This window comes from Podarcis filfolensis (assembly GCF_964270895.1).
Source record: "Podarcis filfolensis genome assembly, chromosome: 14".
NCBI classification, from domain to species: Eukaryota; Metazoa; Chordata; class Lepidosauria; order Squamata; family Lacertidae; genus Podarcis; species Podarcis filfolensis.
In genome coordinates, this window is record NC_139616.1 from 43,379,190 (window position 1) to 43,399,401 (window position 20,212).

The 20,212-nt window shown below is 50.5% G+C and overlaps 1 protein-coding gene across 2 annotated transcripts; it reads right to left on the reverse strand.

Annotated features, from left to right (window-relative positions):
• Positions 1-266: 266 nt before the first annotated feature.
• ECI1 (enoyl-CoA delta isomerase 1) lies at positions 267-20,211 on the reverse strand. Of its 2 annotated transcripts, XM_083585875.1 has the most exons (8): positions 19,147-19,195; positions 16,404-16,489; positions 16,162-16,278; positions 13,620-13,747; positions 12,320-12,466; positions 10,598-10,719; positions 2,076-2,254; positions 267-696 (listed from the first exon to the last, which is right to left on the reverse strand). In XM_083585875.1, exons 4-8 carry the CDS (start codon positions 13,734-13,736, stop codon positions 530-532), a joined length of 732 nt encoding a protein of 243 aa, XP_083442001.1. In that variant the 5' UTR covers positions 13,737-13,747; positions 16,162-16,278; positions 16,404-16,489; positions 19,147-19,195; the 3' UTR covers positions 267-529. The 2 variants fall into 2 exon arrangements, with proteins under 2 accessions (XP_083442001.1, XP_083442000.1); XM_083585874.1 differs by lacking the exon at positions 16,404-16,489 and having other exon boundaries at positions 19,147-20,211.
• Between the last annotated feature and the right edge of the window lies 1 nt (position 20,212).

Sequence of the window (20,212 nt, forward strand, 5' to 3'; positions counted from 1 at the left end):
AAATAGTTTACTTACTAAATCCAAAAGTCTGGTACGTGTGTTATTCCATGCAGCAGCAAGGAGATCCAGAGGTGTTGCACAAGTCAGGGCTGGGGGACCTAGTAGCCTTCCAGCTGCTTCTGGACTACAACTCCCATCATCCCCATCCAGAATAGCCAACGGGTGGTTTGATGTGATTTGTAGTTCAGTGGCATCTGCAGGGCCAAAGGGTACTCAGCCCTGGCCCTAAGCCTATGGCTGCAGTTAGGAAGAGACCAACCACAGCCTCTCTTTTAGTGATTTATTGACCATTCACATTTTGCACAAAACTGATTCTTCCCACGTGCCCAAAGAGCAAGCCTGTGGCCTAATGTGCCCCTTGCAGAACGGGCCTCAGCCCCACTTGCCCACAACCTGAGATCCAGCGTCCAAAGGAAAAAACCTCAAGAGCAAAACTCCGTGCAAAAGGCACCAGCTGGGAAACAAAGGCGCTTGAGATAAACAGTGATGAGGTCACGGGACCAGAAATCAAGGCTGCTCCGCTCCCAGGTCAGGCTTTCTTCTGCTTCAGCATCTGCATGTACATCTGGAGGGATTTCTGGATAGAGTCCCTGGAGATGAAGCGCACAAAGTTCTGGATGTCGGCTTCACGGTGCGCCAGGAGGTGGTCCACTGTGGGCTTCCGCATCAAGGATTTGGAGAGTTGGCGGGCGTGGTCTGGGTAGCAAGAAGAGGAAGAGAAAGAGAGAGCGCATGTTGAATTGCGGCCCAGTGTCATGGACGCATAGGAGTGGTGGGAGCAGGGCCGTCTTTACCCGAGGGTGCAAGGGGTGCGTGGCACCCGGGCGCCGAATTCTGGGGGGCGCCAGGTGCCCGCCGCTGAAGCCACCTAAGCTCTTAACTATCTACCTGTTATGAAATAATAAATAATTTTGATCAAGCTAGAAAAACAAAAGACAGTCGTAGCTTTGGGATAAGTATTTTCGGGTTGCGCACTGCGGCGACCCAGAAGTAATGGAGCACATTACTTCCGGGTTTTGCCGGTCGCGAATGCGCCGACGGTCAAAAAGACGTCACGCACATGCACAGAAGTGGCGACCCGCGCACACACTGCTGCGTTTGCTTCTGGATGCAAACGGGGCTCCGGAACGGATCTTGTTCACATCCAGAGGTACCACTGTACATACAGGTAATACCGAAATGTATACCTACTGTTTCACTAAAGGGCTTACGACTTTGTGCGCTCATTTACCAAAGACGCGCCACGCCAGCGGTGGCACTTGTCATTCACAATGGCGACGCTTGTCAGACTTGGTGGGGGGGCTGGGCGGATCTTTGCACCCCAGCAGCGCATATGCTAAAGACTCTCCTGGGTGGGAGTCACCAGCTGGGGAGCCCCCAAAAGGAACCCATAAGGGAAGAAGACTTAGAGCTGAAGAGGTAACAGGGTTTAGTGAGCAGGAAGAGGCTGCAGCAGAGAGAAGCCCAGAAGCAGAGGCAGAAGCAGAGGCTAGAGGGGAGCAGGGCGAAGAGGCAGAGATCAGGCAGGCTGCTGAAGATGCCAGGGGGTCTTTCCCTCCTGCTGCAACCAGCTCCCCTCCCTGCTGGTCTCCCAGAACCTGAAGAGGTATGAAGAGGGAGGAGCAGAGACAGACAAGGTGTTTGAGCCTCAGATTGCTTGGGAAGGAGAAGGCTTGGAGACCAGGGACTTTTCAGTTCCCACAATTGCCTGCTTAGGGAAAGCCCTACTGGGAAGAGGTTTTGTGCTCCCTAGGCCTGAGCTATTTCGTTCATTTGAATAAAGAATTAAGTTTACTGATATCTTGCAAGTTATTGCTGACCTTCTCCTGACCCATGTGATCGGAAGCCTTTCTTCCTGGAGCCTGCTTTAAGCCAACCCTCCCACCTTGCTGCCAATTCCCTCAATTACTGCCAACACACCTTCCTTTCACCACTAGGGTATGAGGCAGTGTGGTATAGTAGTTAAAGCAGGCTTGGCCTGGTATCAAGGAAACCTTCCCCACCATAGGATGTTATTTGATTTAGAATGCATATTTGTGGTGCAGGATTCTGGGGGCGGAGGTGGGCTGCCTCACCTGGAACGGCCAGCCACTGGGCCATCACCTCTGCAGCCACCTTCTGGATATTCTCTTCGGGCGCCAACTCATCCACGATGCCAATTTTGAGGGCATCAGCGGCAGGGTACAGGAGTCCCAGCTGGATGGACCGGTCTGTGGCTCTGTGGCCAATGGCATTGACCATTGTGTCTTTAAACCTGGCAGAGAGAGAGAGAGAGAGAGAGAGAGAGAGAGAGAGAGAGAGAGAGAGAACTGAGACCTATCAGCACATGTGGTGGAGCTGCTCCAAGAGAAAAGCGTTCTTGGACAAAAGCAGTTTCTGAGATCTCATTGATAATTATTTTTATTAAAATTCATATACTGTCCTTCATCTAAAGATCACAGCATCGTACATAACAACAAGAACCTGCCGCCTAAATACACATTAAAAAGGCCATAGATTTTTTTAATCAGCAAAAGGCCTTGATATAGAGGAACGTTTTCACATGGCACCTAAAGACATGTAGTAAAGGTGCCAGATTTACATATGAGCTAAACAAGCTATAGCTTAGGGCCCCACTCTCTTGGGGGCCCCTCAAAAAATTAAAGGGGAAAAAACTGGAAGTACATTTTCCAAAATATAAAATAAAAAGCAAATACAGTCAAACCTCATTTTGCTTATGGGATCTGTTCCAGCGGGCCGTCTGCAAGCTGAAAATGACGCATGTCAAAATGCTGCGTCTGTGCACGTGTGTGGCGCAATTTAGCGCTTCTGCACATGCACGAGGGGCAAACCCAGAAGTAACCTGTTCTGGTACTTCCAGGTTTCCCACGGACGTTCGCCGAAGCGGACGCAAGCGGAGGCGGAAGCAGAACGAGGTTTGACTGTAAAATAAAACCTACATACAGCAACGGTGTTTTGTGTTGTGTAGGCTCCTATGATGTAAGTAATGGGCCCCGCCTGCTAGCCTGCTCCCTCAAATATCACTGGTTTGCTCATTTCTATATATAGGGTGCCTACATTCTGCATGGACTGGTGGCATGGCAACATGTGCAAATGGCTTGAGATACCTATTAGGTCCATAAATTACCATATAGCATAAATTCAACACAAAAAAGCGACAATTTGTTGTTAACAAAGGACAGCTGGACATACAGCTTCAGTAGCTTAGGGCCTCATCAAACCTAAATCTGGCCCTGGGAGGAGTATTTTTGCAATGGTGCCTAAAAATGTATAATGAAGGCAGCGCGCAAGCCTCCCTGGTAAGAGCATTCCAGAAACGGGGAGCCACTACAGAAAAGGCCCTTTCTTGTGTTGCCACCCTCCAAATCTCTCTTGGAGGGGGCACACAAAGAAGGGATTCAGACGATGATCTCAGGGGCTGGGTTGGTTCATATGGACCTTGAGGTGTAACAGGACAAATGAGCCACCCCTCTCTTTGCCTGATTCTTTAGATTTGGATTGAGATCTGAATAACAAGGAACTAACCTTGTGTTCTTTGGCAGCAGCCTGGGCCACTGTCACCAAGTTTTGAAAGACCTTTGAACTGAATAATCTCTACTACTGGTATTCCAAGACTTGGCAAATCTCCAGTCTGGAGGGAAAAAACAACCCTCACATAAACCAAAAGTGTGCAAAGGCCAAAGTACCGTATTTTTCGCCCTATAGGACGCACCGTCCCATAAGGCGCACCTAGTTTTTTTGGGGGGGGGGGAAATAAAGGGGAAAAAAATTATTTCCCCCCCAGGCGCGGGGCTGGGGCGGGGGAGGCCCGAGCTTCCCCTGACCCCAGCCCCCAAACAGGCAGCTCTCTGCAAGCCGTGGGAGCCCAGCGCTGGCTCCCGCTGCTTGCTGAGAGGTCCGCGAAGCCTGGGCGCGCTGAGCTCAGCGAGCGCAGGCTTCGGCATGCTGGCAACTCTCCGCAAGCAGCGGGAGCGCTCCCGCTGCTTGTGGAGAGGTCCGCGAAGCCTGGAGAGCGAGAGGGGTCGGTGCCCACCGACCCCTCTCGCTCTCCAGGCTTCAGCGAAAGCCTGCATTCGCCCCATAGGACGCATACACATTTCCCCTTCATTTTTGGAGGGGAAAAAGTGCGTCCTATAGGGCGAAAAATACGGTACTTCTTCACCATGTATTCTAATTTTATTTTATATATAAACACAGTTAGCTCAGGAGCCTCGGTCCCACAGGTCTATGTGAGTTTCTGGATTTAGTACAGTTCAAGGTTCCTTTTTTTCTTCTTTTTCTTCTGGGGGAAAAAATGGCAATTTAGACCATTGGATTCTTTCAGTATTTATAGATTACACAGCCTTTTCTTCTCTGTAGGTTTTATTATTGACTCACAGTGCCTGTATTTTCCATATCTATTGGCAATTGTGACAACGAATCTTTCTCTCCTCTCATTTTGTCCTCTCTACCTGCCTGTCACCAACATCGTTATTATTAATTAAATTTGCATACTGCCCTTCATCTGTAGATCTCAGGGTGGTCCACAACGTAAAATACAGTATATACAAAAAAAAACAGAAAATGTGTAATAAAAATAAGAGCAAAAACAAGCGAATAATCCCCCAATCATTATTGAAGTACAGTAAAATGCAAAGAGGCAGGAGAGACATTCAAGCAGGAAGGAACGAACAACAGGTGTCAGGGAACTGTCATCTGAGACGAAGGAGGTGAAAGGGCTCATGGAGGGTGAGAGAGACCACTCAGCGGAGGAGGGGACCAGCAGGGGGAGAAGTGGAGTTACAAGGGAAAGTGAGTCGGAGGGAGAGCTCAGAGATACTTCAAGCGGGAACAGTGGAGAGGTTTCAGGACCTCCCGTAGGCACACCCACTCCTCGGCGGAAACTGTCACGCCGAGAGTCCAGAAGACGCGTTTCCGTCAAGGAGCTTTTATGCTGGAAGAAGTTCCGTAAACGCCCACTGTCCGATTCAACGAGCGATTGATGGAGCCATGCTTAAGGAGCTCCATCACAGACAGAGGTTTGGGAACTTAGCCAAGCTCTGAGGGATCAGGATTTTACGCACAAGCAGCTCACCATCCCATCACAGCAATCGGACAGTCCCTGAAAGCAGCTTGTGCAGAGAGGCATCATGAGCAACCCAGCTGGAGCCGGAGGAGCAGCAGGAGCTGGAGAAGGTCCAACTCTGGAAGAAAGGTGCAGAGTTTTGGAACTCCAGCTAGCAATGCAAACGGCGAGGCTAGAAGAAAGGAGGGCGCAGGATGCAGAAAAGGCAAAAGGCGCTACACTAGCAAGAAAGATGCCAGGAATGGTGCAGAAGTTTGGGGGGGACCCCAGGAACTACCAAGCCTTTAGGACAGAGATGCAGTATGCTCTTGAACTGCAGTTTAACGACTTTCCCGATGAGGCATCGCGAGTGGCGTTTGTGATTGGCCATCTCGAAGGAGGGGCGAGAGACTGGGTCCGGCCCCTGATGGCAGGGAATAGTGACATGCTGAAGGACGCGAGGAAGTTTTTTCGCGCCATGGATTTGATGTTTTCCAGCGAGATTGAACAGGGACTGGTGCGCAGACAATTGATGGCTTGCAAACAGGGGAGCCGATCGGTTCGTGAGTACTGGACTGAGTTTACAATGTTGATACATAAATTGGGGTGGGACCTATCGGCGGAACCCATTCAAATGCTCTTTGAAGAGGGGCTTTCTTCGGCGGTGAAAGACGAACTTTCCCGGGCGCCCAGGGCGGAGTCTATGGACCAGCTGACCAAATCAGCGTTGACCATTGGAGCGCGCCAGGAGGCAAGAGCCTTGGAGAAGCGGGAGGGGAAAGGAGAGCGTTGGAGGGATTTCCGCATTCCAGAGATTCCAGAACCCAGTTTCCCGCCCGGAGAGCCGATGGAAGTTGGAACAGCGCGCGCGCGCGCAGTTTCAAATCCCAGTGAAGGGAGGAAGAAGGAGGGAAAGAGCGCCAAGAAATGTTACCTCTGCCAGCAGCCAGGTCACTTTGCCAGAGTCTGCCCACAAAGAAAGGAATGGCAAGGGATGGCGGGAGCTGTTGGGGGGAAGGAGGAGGAAGTCCAGGAGCCAGTAAAAGCCAGCGCCTGTCTGCCGCTGTCAGGGCACTGCAGACAGGCCAAGGAGCAGTAAAAGTGCCCACTCCGGAACCTCCAAGACCAGCTCTAGTAATAGAGGTGCTGCTAGGGCTGGCAAACGGATACCCACTAAAGACCAAGGCGCTGTTGGACTCAGGCAGCTCCTGTAATTTTATGAGCAAGGAGTTTGCAGCTGAACACCAGATACAGACACTCCCTTTAAGCAACCCCCTGCAGGTCACCACGATCGATGGGAGGGAGCTGTTGGGGGGAGAAGTTAGCCTACAGACCGTCCCAATGGTTATGAGGGTGGCAAGGCACACTGAAAGGATAGCATTCAATGTAGCCACCCTGGGAGGGGCGCCAGTCATTTTGGGAATGAGCTGGCTAGCGTTGCATGACCCGCTAGTGGGCTGGCATCAGAGAGTGGTCTCCTTTGGGTCAGCACATTGCCTGGAACACTGCAAAGAGGGAAAGGTGCCAGAAGGGGCAAAAGCCTCCCTAGCAGGGATGGAAGTGGCGGACAAAGGGAAGGTGCCCAAACAATACGCTGACCTGAGCAAGGTCTTCAGCGAAAGGGAAGCAGATAAACTACCACCGCATAGAGACTTTGACTGCCAAATTAACCTGGTCCCTGGGGCCCAGCTCCCCGTGGGCAAGCTGTACGCCATGTCAGACAGGGAAATGCAGGAGTTGAGGGAGTTTATTGACAAAAACCTGAAGAGAGGTTTCATCAGAGAGTCCAGAGCGGTGGGGGGCAGCCCAGTGTTTTTTGTGGACAAAAAAAACACGGATAAACCGAGATTGATCGTGGACTACCGGCGGCTAAATGCCGTGTCAGAACCAGTGACTTTCCCCATGCCCAGAATTGATGACATTTTGACCAGGGTGGGGAAGGGAAAGATATTCACGAAACTGGACCTGAGAGGAGCGTACAACCTGATACGAATAAAGAAGGGGGATGAATGGAAGACAACGATGTTCACCCCCCTAGGGGCTTTCGAATATCTCGTTATGCCCTTTGGATTACAAGCAGGCTCCGCCTGTTTTCAATCGCTCATGAACCATGTACTGGGACCTTTGCTCTACAAGAATTGCGTGGCCTTTCTCGATGACGTGCTGATATATTCAGAGAATGAGGAGCAGCATGTAAAGGATGTCAGGGAAGTGCTGAGCCAGCTGCAAGCAAACCAGTTGTGGGTGAAATTGGAGAAGTGTCAGTTCCACGCCAAGGAGGTGGAATTCCTGGGGTACCGCCTATCAGACAAGGGATTAGCCATGGATCCAAGCAAGGTACAGGCGGTGCTGGAATGGAAGACACCAAAAACGAAAAAAGATGTGCAAAGGTTCTTAGGGTTTGGGAACTTTTACCGTAAATTCATCAAGAACTTTGCCCACTTAACGGCTCCCATCACGGACTGTCTGAGCAGCAAGAAGAAATTCGTTTGGACGGCGGAGGCGGAGCACGCTTTTGAGGAATTGAAAAAGGCATTCGCTTCGGAAGAACAGCTCCTGCATGTGGATTTACAAAAACCCATGAGAGTGGAAACTGATGCCTCAGACCGCGCGGTGGGGGCGGTGCTGCTTCAGCCAGGGAGCAATAAGTCGGAATGGAGACCGTGTGCCTTCTTTTCGCGTAAGCTGAACAAATCCGAGAGGAACTACACGGTATATGACCGAGAACTACTCGCCATTCACGAAGCGTTCCGGAGATGGAGACACTTACTAATTGGTGCACAGCATAAGGTACAAGTATGTACGGACCACAAGAATTTGGAGTATTGGAGAACGGCACGAGTGCTCAACCAACGACAAGTGAGATGGGCCCAGGAGTTCTCCAAATTCCATTTTGAAATCTGCTATGTGCCAGGTCCAGAAAACATCAGAGCGGACGCTCTCTCTCGCAAACCTGAATATTTGGAGGGGGAGGGAGCGCCAGAAGAGAGACATATTATCCCAGAGGACCACTGGGTGTGTGGTGCGGCCTGGGTGGGGCAAAGAGAACTGGTAGAGGGAACGGTAAATGATGAGTACGCCCAGGATAAGCTCAGAGGTTTAAGGGGAGAGGGAGAAGACCCCGGAGGTTTTGAAGAAAGAAACGGGGCATTGTATTACAAAGGGGCGCTATATATACCTGAAGGGGAATTGAGGGGGAGAGTACTCAAACAGCTGCACGACAATCCCACAGCGGGGCATTTTGGGCAACACAAGACCATGTGGTTGGTGACCAGGGAGTTTTGGTGGCCCAAGGTGAGGGAGGATGTACGGGAGTATGTGAGAAGGTGTGACCAATGCCAGAGAGCCAAAGGAGAAAGGCGGGCGCCAGCGGGGTATTTAGAACCGTTACCCACACCAGAACGACCGTGGGAGGCGGTGTCGATAGATTTTATGACTGATCTGCCCAAATCCCAGGGGAAAACCGCCATACTAGTCGTAGTAGACCAGTTAACTAAGATGGGTCACTTTGTAGCTTGCTCACATGCAGTCACGGCGGAAGAGACAGCAAAATTGTTTGTAGAACATATTTTTAGGCTGCATGGCGCCCCCTTGAGGCTGGTTTCCGACAGAGGGAAACAGTTCACGTCCAGATTCTGGAGGAAGCTTATGAGCTTGTTGCACGTAGAGGTCAACTTTTCGACTGCCAGGCACCCTGAGACCAATGGGCAGGCGGAGAGGGCAAACGGTATCCTTCAACAATACCTGAGGTGTTATGTCAATGACAGAGAAAACGATTGGGTCGAAAAGTTGGCACTAGCGGAATTTGCTTACAATAATGCAGAGAATGTGTCCACCGGGATGAGCCCCTTTATGGCTAATTATGGGTGCCACCCCAGGGCGTTTCCAGGGGAAGGAGGAGAGAGATGGAGTGTTCCGGCCGCTGAACTTTTTGTAGAAGAAATGGAAGCGATCCATCGTCAACTCCAACACAACTTAGAAAGGGCCAAAGAAGAATATAAGAGGCAGGCAGACAAGAGCAGAAGGGAAGGTGAAACAATTAGGGTGGGGAGTCGGGTCTGGCTATCAACCCAAGGGTTGCCGTTCAAGGGTAGTTGCAAGAAATTGAGACCCAAAAGATTGGGACCATTTGAGGTCATCCAACAGGTCAACCCAGTGGCTTTCAGACTCCGGTTACCGAACCACATGAAACTGCACCCAGTATTCCACAGGTCATTACTGTCACCATACAGGGGGGAAGGTGAAGGGGTATCCACACGGGGGCCAGCCATAGAAGAAAGGGAAAGCCGCAACTATGTGGCAGAAATCATCGACTCCAGGTGGAAGGGTAATCAGGTGGAGTATTTGGTCGCGTGGGAAGGGGAACCGGAGTCGGAAAACACCTGGGTGAAGGCAGAGGAGGTCCATGACGAGGTCTTGATCGAAACGTTCCACCAAAGGTTCCCCAGGAAACCTCAACCAGTAGCGAGGTTCCGGAGGGAGTACTTTGGCACCACCGACGATGAGGAGGAACTGGAGGGATTCAGGGAATCGGAGTTGGAAGAGGGTACAGACTCCGAGGAGGAGGAGTACTTGGAAACCGGGAACAGCAAAAGGTGGAGGGAAGTGTTCGAAACTTCGGAAGATGAGGGAGGTTCCTTCAGGGGTTTTGCTCCCTCGCCTCCCGCAGAGGAGGGGAGGGAAGGGGGTGAAGGGGGCCCTAGAGGGGAGGTGGATGTCAGGGAACTGTCATCTGAGACGAAGGAGGTGAAAGGGCTCATGGAGGGTGAGAGAGACCACTCAGCGGAGGAGGGGACCAGCAGGGGGAGAAGTGGAGTTACAAGGGAAAGTGAGTCGGAGGGAGAGCTCAGAGATACTTCAAGCGGGAACAGTGGAGAGGTTTCAGGACCTCCCGTAGGCACACCCACTCCTCGGCGGAAACTGTCACGCCGAGAGTCCAGAAGACGCGTTTCCGTCAAGGAGCTTTTATGCTGGAAGAAGTTCCGTAAACGCCCACTGTCCGATTCAACGAGCGATTGATGGAGCCATGCTTAAGGAGCTCCATCACAGACAGAGGTTTGGGAACTTAGCCAAACTCTGAGGGATCAGGATTTTACGCACAAGCAGCTCACCATCCCATCACAGCAGGCTAGGTAGCGCAACCAGGAATTTAAGCTGTGCTTAACATATTATTATTATTATTATTATTAATAATAATAATAATAATAATACCCCACCCATCTGGCCGGATTTTCCCAGCGATTCTGGGCAGCTCCCAACAGAAATAATAATAATAATAATAATAATAATAATAATAATAATAATAATAATAGATAAAACATCAGACATTGAAAGCTTCCCTAAACAGGGCTGCCTTCAGATGTCTTCTAAAAGTCAGATAGTTGTTTATTTCCTTGACATCTGACGGGAGGGCGTTCCACAGGGCGGGCGCCACCACCGAGAAGGCCCTCTGCCATGTGGTTGGCAGTGCCGGGGTTCAGAGAAACCCTAGAGAAGTCGCAGCGAACTGCACCCCACACCCCCATTCTTCTTCCTCCTCCTCGGCCACCTCACCAGAAAGGGGCAACGATTCCCAGCTTCGTCTCATTCAGCCCAATGCTGTACTTGGGATTGTTGGCCATGATCCTGTAGTCACAAGACATTGCCATCAGGCAGCCGCCTGCGGGACTGGAACCCTGGGAGGAAGCGGAGAACAGGAAATCCAGTTCAAGGGGGGAGAGCAGCAAAGGTGGCCCCCTGGGTCTCTCTATATGGCCCTTGGAACTCTCCCCAGGTCACACCCCTCACTGGCTCAAAACATCTGGAGGGCCGAGGTTGAGGAAGCCTGAGCTAGGGTATTTAAATTGTCTGCATACTTAGATCAGGCATAGGCAAACGCTGGCCCTCCAGGTGTTTGGGACTACAATTCCCATCATCCCTAGCTAACAGGACCAGTGGTCAGGGATGATGGGAATTGTAGTCCCAAACATCTGGAGGGCAGGTGCTTGCCTATGCCTGACTTAGATCGTTGAAACAGGGAAACAACCAGGTCTTTCTTGAACTCATCATTTCCTTGTTTTATTCCTGGATAAACCTGCCTGGTGAAATAACCGTTCTCAGCTGATGTTTTCGGTGTGTATTTTTGCCATTTAAAATGGGGCATTATTTAGATGGTGGTGGGGCAGTACCTGAATTTATACAGACCACTACCGGGGGGAGTCACTTCGCCGCTTTTTGAGGGCTTCCAAGTGGCAGGCTTAAGTGCCTGCTTGGTATGTATACATTGCTTGCTGTATATATACATTGCTTACATTTCATCTTCTCACCCACTTGTGTACCGTATTTTTCGCTCTATAGGACGCACCGGACCATAGGACACACTGGACCATAGGAGGGGGAGAACAGGGGGGAAAAATTCTCCCCCTCTCTGCTCAGCGCCCCTTCAGCGAAGCGGCAGGAGAAATGGAGCCCCTTCCATTTCTCCTCCCGCTTCGCTGAAGGGGCGCTGCGCAGAGAGGGAAAACTGTGCAGCGCCTCTCCAGCGAAGCGAAGCCTGGAGGGCAAGAGGGGTCGGTGTGCACCGACCCCTCTCGTTCTCCAGGCTTCAGGAGGCTATCCACAAGCCTTCGGAGCACAGCGGGAACTCCTGCTGCGCTCCGAAGGCTTGCGGATAGCCGTCTGAAGCACCCAGAGCGCTGCGGGCGTTCCCTGCACTCCAGGGGCTTCAGCGAAAGCAACGCAAAACCTCTGGAGCGCGGGGGGAGCTCTCCCTCTGCGCTTCGGAGGCTTCGCGTTGCTATCGCTGAAGCCAAGGAGCCTGCATTCGCTCCATAGGACGCACACACATTTCCCCTTCATTTTTGGAGGGGAAAAAGTGCGTCCTATAGAGTAAAAAATACGGTATTTTGTATTGCTTCTGAATCTCACTTTAAAAGACCCACCTTGCCTTTGGCAAGACAACCACTGCTTGAATTGCACTAATTCCTAAACCCACCCCAGGTCCAAGCCTGCAGCGTTACGCTAGCTATATATGCATTTCTGAACTGCACTGGGGTGTGCTTGGAATAGCCCATTGAGCAAAGAGCTAAAAACAGCAGCGGCTTGTCCCTTAGGGCAAATGGGGCACTGCCCCACCGACCGCACTCTGCTCTCACCTACCTGCCTTCTTGCTTACCGCCAGTCGGTGGCTGGCTCTGGCGCCCCCTACTGTCGGCCTCCCTGCCTTCCACCCTACCAGCCGCCACCAGCTTATGGTGATTCCTCTGGAAGGATAGGGAGTAAATAAATGGAACTTGCATTGACAGCTGCAATGGTCACCAAGCTGGAATTGTACAGAGTAATCCACATCTGCTGCACGGCTTTCCAGAACTCTGCGTAGTGCTCCTCGCTCTTCCCACACATCTCTGTGATGTCCAGGCCCCCGGAGAAGATTTTGGGGACAACCTGGGAAAAGGAAAAGGATCTGTCATAGCTGGCAACGCGCCTTCCTGTTCACACCACGCTGCTTCACTCTGAAAAGTCCATACGATAATCTTTATTGTCATTGTCCTATAGAGAACAACAAAATTGAAAAATCTACATAAGACATTCAAAAACCAACAAGCCTGCTATCCCAGCTATCCCAACCTGGCTAGCCCCCTAAAAACTCTGATACCCCATTTTTAAATACAATATACTCCCATAGAGACTCCTTAATGGTAAGGTAAAGGGACCCCTGACCATTAGGTCCAGTCGTGAATGACTCTGGGGCTGCGGCGCTCATCTCGCTTTATTGGCCGAGGGAGCCGGCGTACAGCTTCCAGGTCATGTGGCCAGCATGACTAAGCCGCTTCTGGCGAACCAGAGCAGCACACAGAAACGCCGTTTACCTTCCCGCCAGAGCGGTACCTATTTATTTACTTGCACTTTGACGGGCTTTCGAACTGCTAGGTTGGCAGGAGCAGGGGCCGAGCAACGGGAGCTCACCCCATCGTGGGGATTCAAACTGCCAACCTTCTGATCGGGCAAGTCCTAGGCTCTGTGGTTTAACCCACAGCGCCACCCGCGTCCCCTTATAGAGACTCCGTACACTGCGTTTAAAACCAAAATCGCATTTGGGTAGAAACTGTTTCTCAGGTGGCTAGTCCTAGTCTTTATAACTCTGTACCTTCTTCCAGAAGGCAGAAGCTGAAAGAGATCACTTCCGGGGTGCGCACTATCCTGCGCTATCTCTGCAGCTTTCTTATGGCACCTGGAAGCATAGATTTGATCCAAGGTGGGAAGAGTGCACCCAATTATTCTCTCCGCAGTCTTTACAACCCTGGACAGCATTGTTTTTTCCCTGACCGTGCAGCTCCCAAACCACACACACAGACCATAAGTTAATACACTCTCAGCAGTACAATGGTAAAATGCCATCAACAGGTCCTTTGGGAGGTCTTGTATCCAAGGTTGGCTGGTGCTAAGGGTTGGCAGGGTTAGGCACCTGTCAATCATCATCATCCCTGCCTGTGCAATGGAAGCTCCCACCCAGCATCGCTTGCCCCCCACCAGCCAGCAAAGATGGACCCAGAACCAAATGGACGGTTGCTATTTTTTTTCTATTTGTCACCCATACCGAGGTCAGGATGACACCGCGGCACGCTTTGTTGTTCTCCAGCTTTTCCAGGCTGATGGAAAGCTCCGTCAGAAACTCCAGGCTAAAGCTGTTCACCGGCGGGCTCTTCATCTTCATCACTGCTACCCCTGAGCGAGAAACACAAGGAAACAAGAGTTGTTGCCAGAGATTAGGAAGTCCACCTACCTCAGTGTTGTCTACACTGACCAACAGCCGCTCTCCAGGGTCTCTGGCAGGGGTCTCACCCAGGCTTACCCGGAGATGGCGTTGGGGACTGAACCTGGGAGCTTCGGCCTGCGAGACAGATACTCTGCCAAGGGACTATGGGCCTTGCCAACGATCAAGACCTGAGCCTGCTCCAAACAACTTTTAGAAGACATATGAAGGCAGCCCAGTATTGGGAAGTTTGCAATGTTTGATGTTTTGTTATGTTTTTATATGTGCTGGAAGCTGCCCAGAGTGGCTGGGGAAACACAGCCAGATGGATGGGGTGTAATTATTATTAATAATAATAATAATTCATCTGCATGGCTCTTGCATCATGCAATTTTTATTTCCATCTATGTATTGGAGAGCTCTGGATTGAGGACTACAAAAACAGCAACCAGCAGAGGGAGAAACAGCTGAATAATACAGACTGGGCATCGTCTATTCTGAAGTATTATTGTACCATGGTACCTCGGGTTAAGTACTTAATTCGTTCTGGAGGTCCGTTCTTAAGCTGAATCTGTTCTTAATCTGAAGCACCACTTTAGCTAACGGGGCCTCCTGCTGCTGCCACGCCGCCGGGGCACTATTTCTGTTCTCATCCTGAAGCAATGTTCTTAACCTGAGGTACTATTTTTGGGTTACAGGAGTCTGTAACCTGAAGCGTCTGTAACCTGAAGCGTATGTAACCCGAGGTACCACTGTATAGGTAACCGACAGAGGGGTAGCTGCGGGTCCCTTTTATCTATTCTCCTTTTTTCTGCGTTTTTTGTAGTTTATTATTATTACTTTTTATTATTCTCTCTTACTATATTTCATTAGAGAGGCTGTGGTGTGGAGGCAACGCTCCGCTTTGCGAAGGCAAACCTTGCACCAGACATGCAACAGTATGTCAAGGAGCTTTATGCTTGCTTCCCCTGACATTTGCCTTCTTGGCTAGAAAACAGGGTTTTCCCCCTGACCTTTTGTCCTCTCACAATTTGTTTGCTAGACATATCGCTTGGCTGGATTATGACGGTGGACACAGACGTAATCAAGTATCGGGGGAACATTCGAGGGAAGCACCTGATGACACGTGTATTTACTAACGCTGGAAATACATTAAATTCAGGGTGGTTTCACTACTGTTTCCAATTGTTGTAAAAGGTAAAGGTAAAGAGACCCCTGACCATTAGGTCCAGTCGTGGCCGACTCTGGGGTTGCAGCACTCATCTCGCTTTATTGGCCGAGGGAGCCGGCGTACAGCTTCCGGGTCATGTGGCCAGCATGACTAAGCCGCTTCTGGCGAACCAGAGCAGCGCACGGAAACGCCGTTTACCTTCCCGCCGGAGCAGTACCTATTTATCTACTTGCACTTTGACATGCTTTCGAACTGCTAGGTTGGCAGGAGCAGGGACCGAGCAACGGGAGCTCACCCCGTCGCAGGGATTTGAACCGCCGACCTTCTGATCGGCAAGTCCTAGCCTCAGTGGTTTAACCCACAGCGCCACCTGCGTCCCTATTGTTGACTTCTGCTAATAAAAGGAGCCTCTGCAGAGCTAGCCGGCAGCTTGCTTGGAGCATGCTTGCCAGCTCGCTTCTGCACAGCTCACCTGCATCCAACCTCGTGCCGTCTCAGTTATTCCAACACTGTGGGAAGAGTGGAATGATCCCAGGGGAGAGTTAGGAGGGCTCACCTCTTTATGGAATAAGATACAGCGGTAAGGGACGATATAGCTCTCTCTTCTTTCTTTTCAGTTTATTTTTTTATTATTATTTCTTGTAGCTTAGTTTGCTTTTCTTTTATTGTATCGTGAATATCTCAGTAAAACTTTATAGCAATTTTTGTTTCCAGCAGACATGTGCAATATAAATATAAATTTATTATTATTATTATTAATTCCACGTTGGACCAATTCACAAAGGATGGATCTATTATGGCTTCCCAGCCATGACAGCTAAAGAGAACCTGCATGTGCAGAAGCAGTATACCTATGAAATGCTGTGTGATGGAAGCCAACACAACCTCTCCCAAAGAATCCTGGGAACTGTAGTTTGCGAAGGGTCTGGGGCTTGCAGCTCCATGAGGGGTAAAACTGCAGTTCCCATGATTCTTTGTGGGAAGCCATGTGCTTAAAATGTATGGTGTGTACGCCGCCACTCCTTCAAAGAGCCACACAAAAGGATGTGGATAGCTCAGTTGGTTAGTGTGTGGTGTTGATAACGCCACGGTTGCAGGTTTGATCCCCATAAGGGACAGTTGCATATTCCTGCCTTGCAGAGGGTTCGACTAGATGATCCTTAGGGACCCTTCCAACTCTACATTTCTATGAAATGCAAGCCTGAGGGGGTTTACCTGTGCCCTCATCCAGTTCCACCAGGATCTTGTTGTTGCTGAACGATCTCCTCTGGACAGCAGGGCATCCGAGTCTCTGGGCGGCAGCTCGGCTATGTTGAAACTGAAGTAAAGAACCTGGGGGGGGGGGGGATATCCAAATATTAGCAGCTAGTCATTGCCCAGGAGAGTGGCAGCTCAGCAGCTGAGAGCCCACTGCCTTGGGGTGAAATGAATCAACATTTCAGGAAAGGAATCCTTGCCTTTTTTATTCTTTCTGTTGCTCCTCCTCTCATAAGCAGCTTTTCAAACTTCCTTTCAGAAGTGGCTTTCTACATAGTTCAGGTTGCTGCTGAAGAAACGAAGGCACGCTTTAATTTTAAAGCACATCCGAATAACGTTCCTTCCCTCAAAGAATTCTGGGCACTGTAGTTTACTCCTCAGAGTTCCAATTCCCAGCAACCGTTAACAAACTACAGTGCCCAGAATTCTCTGAAAGGAGGAATGTGTTTCAAATGTGCTTTAAATGTATATTGTGTACCTGGTCTTTTGCTTTGTATTTATGTATTTAAGCCCCCCTAGATGGGTTTTCCTTTTGTAATATTGAATTTATTCTGTATTGTTTATTTTTTGTTATTCAGAATTTACTGACATGTTCTGTATTTTGTAGACATGCAGATCACAATTTCCAACAACAACGCCTTGACAGGAAGTTGTTTTTTAAACAAGTGTTCATATAATGAACTGACAATTTCCATGGATTCCAGCTGAACACAGAATTGTGACCCCCAGCATGGCAAAAGAAACCAGGAAACCCTCTGAAACAATGAAAAACGCAAACAGGGAAGGGGAAAAAATGCCCTTGTCTCTCCCTTCTTCCAACCATGGTTTCTGGTGAATCGGCTGCTGCAGACCAGCAAAACACAAACAGCAAGGCTTGTTTAAGGCTGCTTATTTGTTACAGAACTACACACAGATTTGGCTGCTTGGATATTAGAGGTCTCTGAACAACTCTGAACCCGTTCCGGGACTTTCCAGGTGTTGGTGGTCCGCAACCCGAAAAAACGCAGCCTGAAGTATGACTGTACATGGAAGGGGTAGTGTCTCTGGTGGGGGACATGTCATGATCCTTCTGGGGTAGTTTGTCCATCTTTGGCCCCCACCCTGCACTCAGCTCTCAGCTGTGGCTCCTAGAAGCTGTCAGCATGCGACAGCGGCCACAATCCCAGGAACGGCTTCGACTGACCGGCTAAACCAGGTGAGCTGAGCCCAAGCCCTCGGTGAGTGTGGCGTGAACATGAGAGTGCTGGAGGTGAAATAGTTAAACAAGTTACCCAATCAGAACCCAGGGGGTGGAGTCAGAGAGACTATAAAACCAGCTCTGGGAGCGCAATTGTTGGGAGTTGGGTGGTTGGAGTGGGAGAGTCTGTGAGGAGGTTGAGTTAGTGTGGCGAAATAAGCTGAGTCAGGAAGAGTTAGGGGCTAGGAAGACAAGTAAATATCTGAGAGGTGGTTTAGTGAGTGAGAGCAGATAGCGGAAGTTATAGGTCTGGATAGGGACCCCATGAATGTGATTGACCGATACCGTTTATGAAACCACACACTTGTTAAACTGCAATAAATAGAAAGAAGTTTATGTTCCAATTTAACCCTGACTGGACTCAGTATTGTATCAGGTAGGGCCTGGGTGGTGGCAGCGAGAAATAAAGTGGTGGCACAGGGATCAATAGACGGTGAAACATCCGGGGACCCTGTGTGATCGCCACAGTGAGTTCGCCACTTCCCCTGCATGTGAAAAGTGGGTCCAAAAGTCAAGAAGGCCGTTCCTGCACATGCCATAGAAGGAAGTGAGTGGCAGATGGGGCTCACCCACCTGGGAAAACTCTAGAAGGAAAACTCTGATCCTAAACTTCCGCTGCCTTGTGTGGTATTTTTTGGGGGAAGAAAAGGCTAAGAAGTAAACCCTACACAAATATGGAGTCCCTATGGTGGTTGCAGGCCTCCTTCCAGCAATTCCTGCAGCCAAGCTGGTGCCAAACGTCTTGCTCTGCTTTCCTTTGGACCACATCAGCGATGCTGAGAGGGGGGTCTTGTCATCTGGCCAGCCCAGGACAACCCCCTACACACTCCCAGGTGTAAACACCCCCTCCCAGTCACACTGCAGATGCCAAAATCAAAGCACAGTACAGTACAGATGGGGGCCTTACTTCCAAATGAGAACACACGGAGGGGGCTGTGCCTCAGATCAGATGTCCCTGATCCCAGGCAAAACGCCCCTTCCCTTAAAATCTGCTTTAAATTGTTTTCTCGCTGGTTCCCTCAATGCAAGAAGCCAAGTCACAGGGAACCAGGCAGAGGGCCTTCTCGGCAGTGGCACCCGCCTTGTGGAACACCCACCCATCAGATGTCAAAGAGGAAAACAACTACCAGACTTTTAGAAGACATCTGAAGGCAGCCCTGTTTAGAGAAGCTTTTCATGTTTAACAGACCACTGTATTTTAATATTCTGTCGGAAGCCGCCCGGAGTGGCTGGGGAAACCCAGCCAGATGGGCAGGGTATAAATAATAATAATAACAATTATTATTATTATTTATTATTTCTCGGACGCCGATGCTGCCTAGCACGGGTTTTGAAAAAAACTTTAACTTTTTTTCTGATGATTTCAGAGCAGACTTTGATGTTACTATCTTTAAGGAAAGGGAGAAAATACGTTGCAATCCTTTGAGACGCCCCCCCAAGTTTCGCTGAAGTAAGGGGCTCTTGCTTCCGAGTAGACGAGGCTGCCTGCTGGCCTTCCGAGCAGGCCTGAGGCCCAGCAAAGGTCTCAAAGTCACCCTTGCCAAGGTGGGCTGGAAGGGGAGCAGAACGGGGAGCAAACCCCCCCCAACCCGCCCACTTTACGCCCCTCGATGCAGCGGGTGCAGCTGCAAAGCCGGCGCTTTGCATTCCCCGGAACACTTCTTGCAACGCCCCGACGGCGCGCACCGAAGCGCGCAGGATCGTACCTGAATAGCGGAGCTGCTGCCAAGCCCGGGACACCGTCGCTGCAGCCGCCATGTTGCACGGGAGGCAGGAGCAAGAGGCGGAGGAGGAGGAGGAGGAGGGTTGGCCCAGCGTGCCGAGGCCGAGATCCGCCCCAGTCGCGCCCCTCCGGCGGCTTCTCTGCCTGCCCACCCGGAGGAGCTAGCAGAATCCCTCCACGAGGACTAACCTCTGGCCCGGGGCACGACTGCGCGGTATCCTTGGTTGCGCGTTTACTCGCGAGTAGAGTCGCACCCGAGGATGTGGCGCAGGGAAGGCTAGTTGCCTGACCGTGCTCGTCGTCGGGCTGCAAGATCGCCCGTGTGGCAGAGAGTTCCGTAGATAGAAGTGCCTTTGGGGGATGCAAGGATGGCATCCGCCTGGCCTTGCCTTGCTCCACGCTTGCGGCAGCCCAGGAAGGAACTGGCCGCGGGATGCCCGGACATTTTACTTATTTTACCATTTAGTATTTATTTCTAACAAGCGCCTGCAATCATACCCCGCTTCTCGCCTGTGTCGCAAGGTGGCTTGCAAAAATTATAAAAAATAAAACACCCAATGCACAGAATTTAAAACGTCGGAAAACCAAGAACTTTCATAGTATGTTTTTTAATTACATTTTTGAAACCTCTCTTGTAAACTTTGCTGTACACGCCTCCCTGGTATTTTACATAAGGGGGGGTCTATAGATATATAGATCTAAGAAGAGCACTCGTGGTGCAAAGACCTCCTGAAATAAAACTTGTTTTGACCTCGACGCCGGAAACTTTGCAAAGTGCCGTGCCTGTTCTCTCCCCATAGGATCGGGGCCCCTTTGCACTGAAGGCGCCTCGACCCCCGAGTCCTGCTTCTAATCCAATAACACTAAAGCATCGGGGAATATCTAATTTATTTTTTAACCCTGAATCTGCTCATGCACACGCGCAGCGCGTACATTAGCTTTCCCGTGCACGTGTCGGACCAGGCGGTGCGCAAAAACCTGGGGTGCCTTTACCTCTCGGGATGCCAAGATTCTCTTGCAACCCGTCAAATCAGGGCAGAAAAGGGGAA

Excerpts from the sequence above, each read along its gene's own strand:
- ECI1 (XM_083585874.1), bottom strand. The coding sequence starts at position 19,198 with ATGGCGGCTGCAGCGACGGTGTCCCGGGCTTGGCAGCAGCTCCGCTAT. Across the intron at positions 12,467-13,619 it reads GCGGTGTCATCCTGACCTCG|GTTGTCCCCAAAATCTTCTC; the intron begins GTATGGGTGACA and ends TCCTTTTCCCAG. Across the intron at positions 10,720-12,319 it reads TGACCATTGCAGCTGTCAAT|GGTTCCAGTCCCGCAGGCGG; the intron begins GCAAGTTCCATT and ends GCTTCCTCCCAG.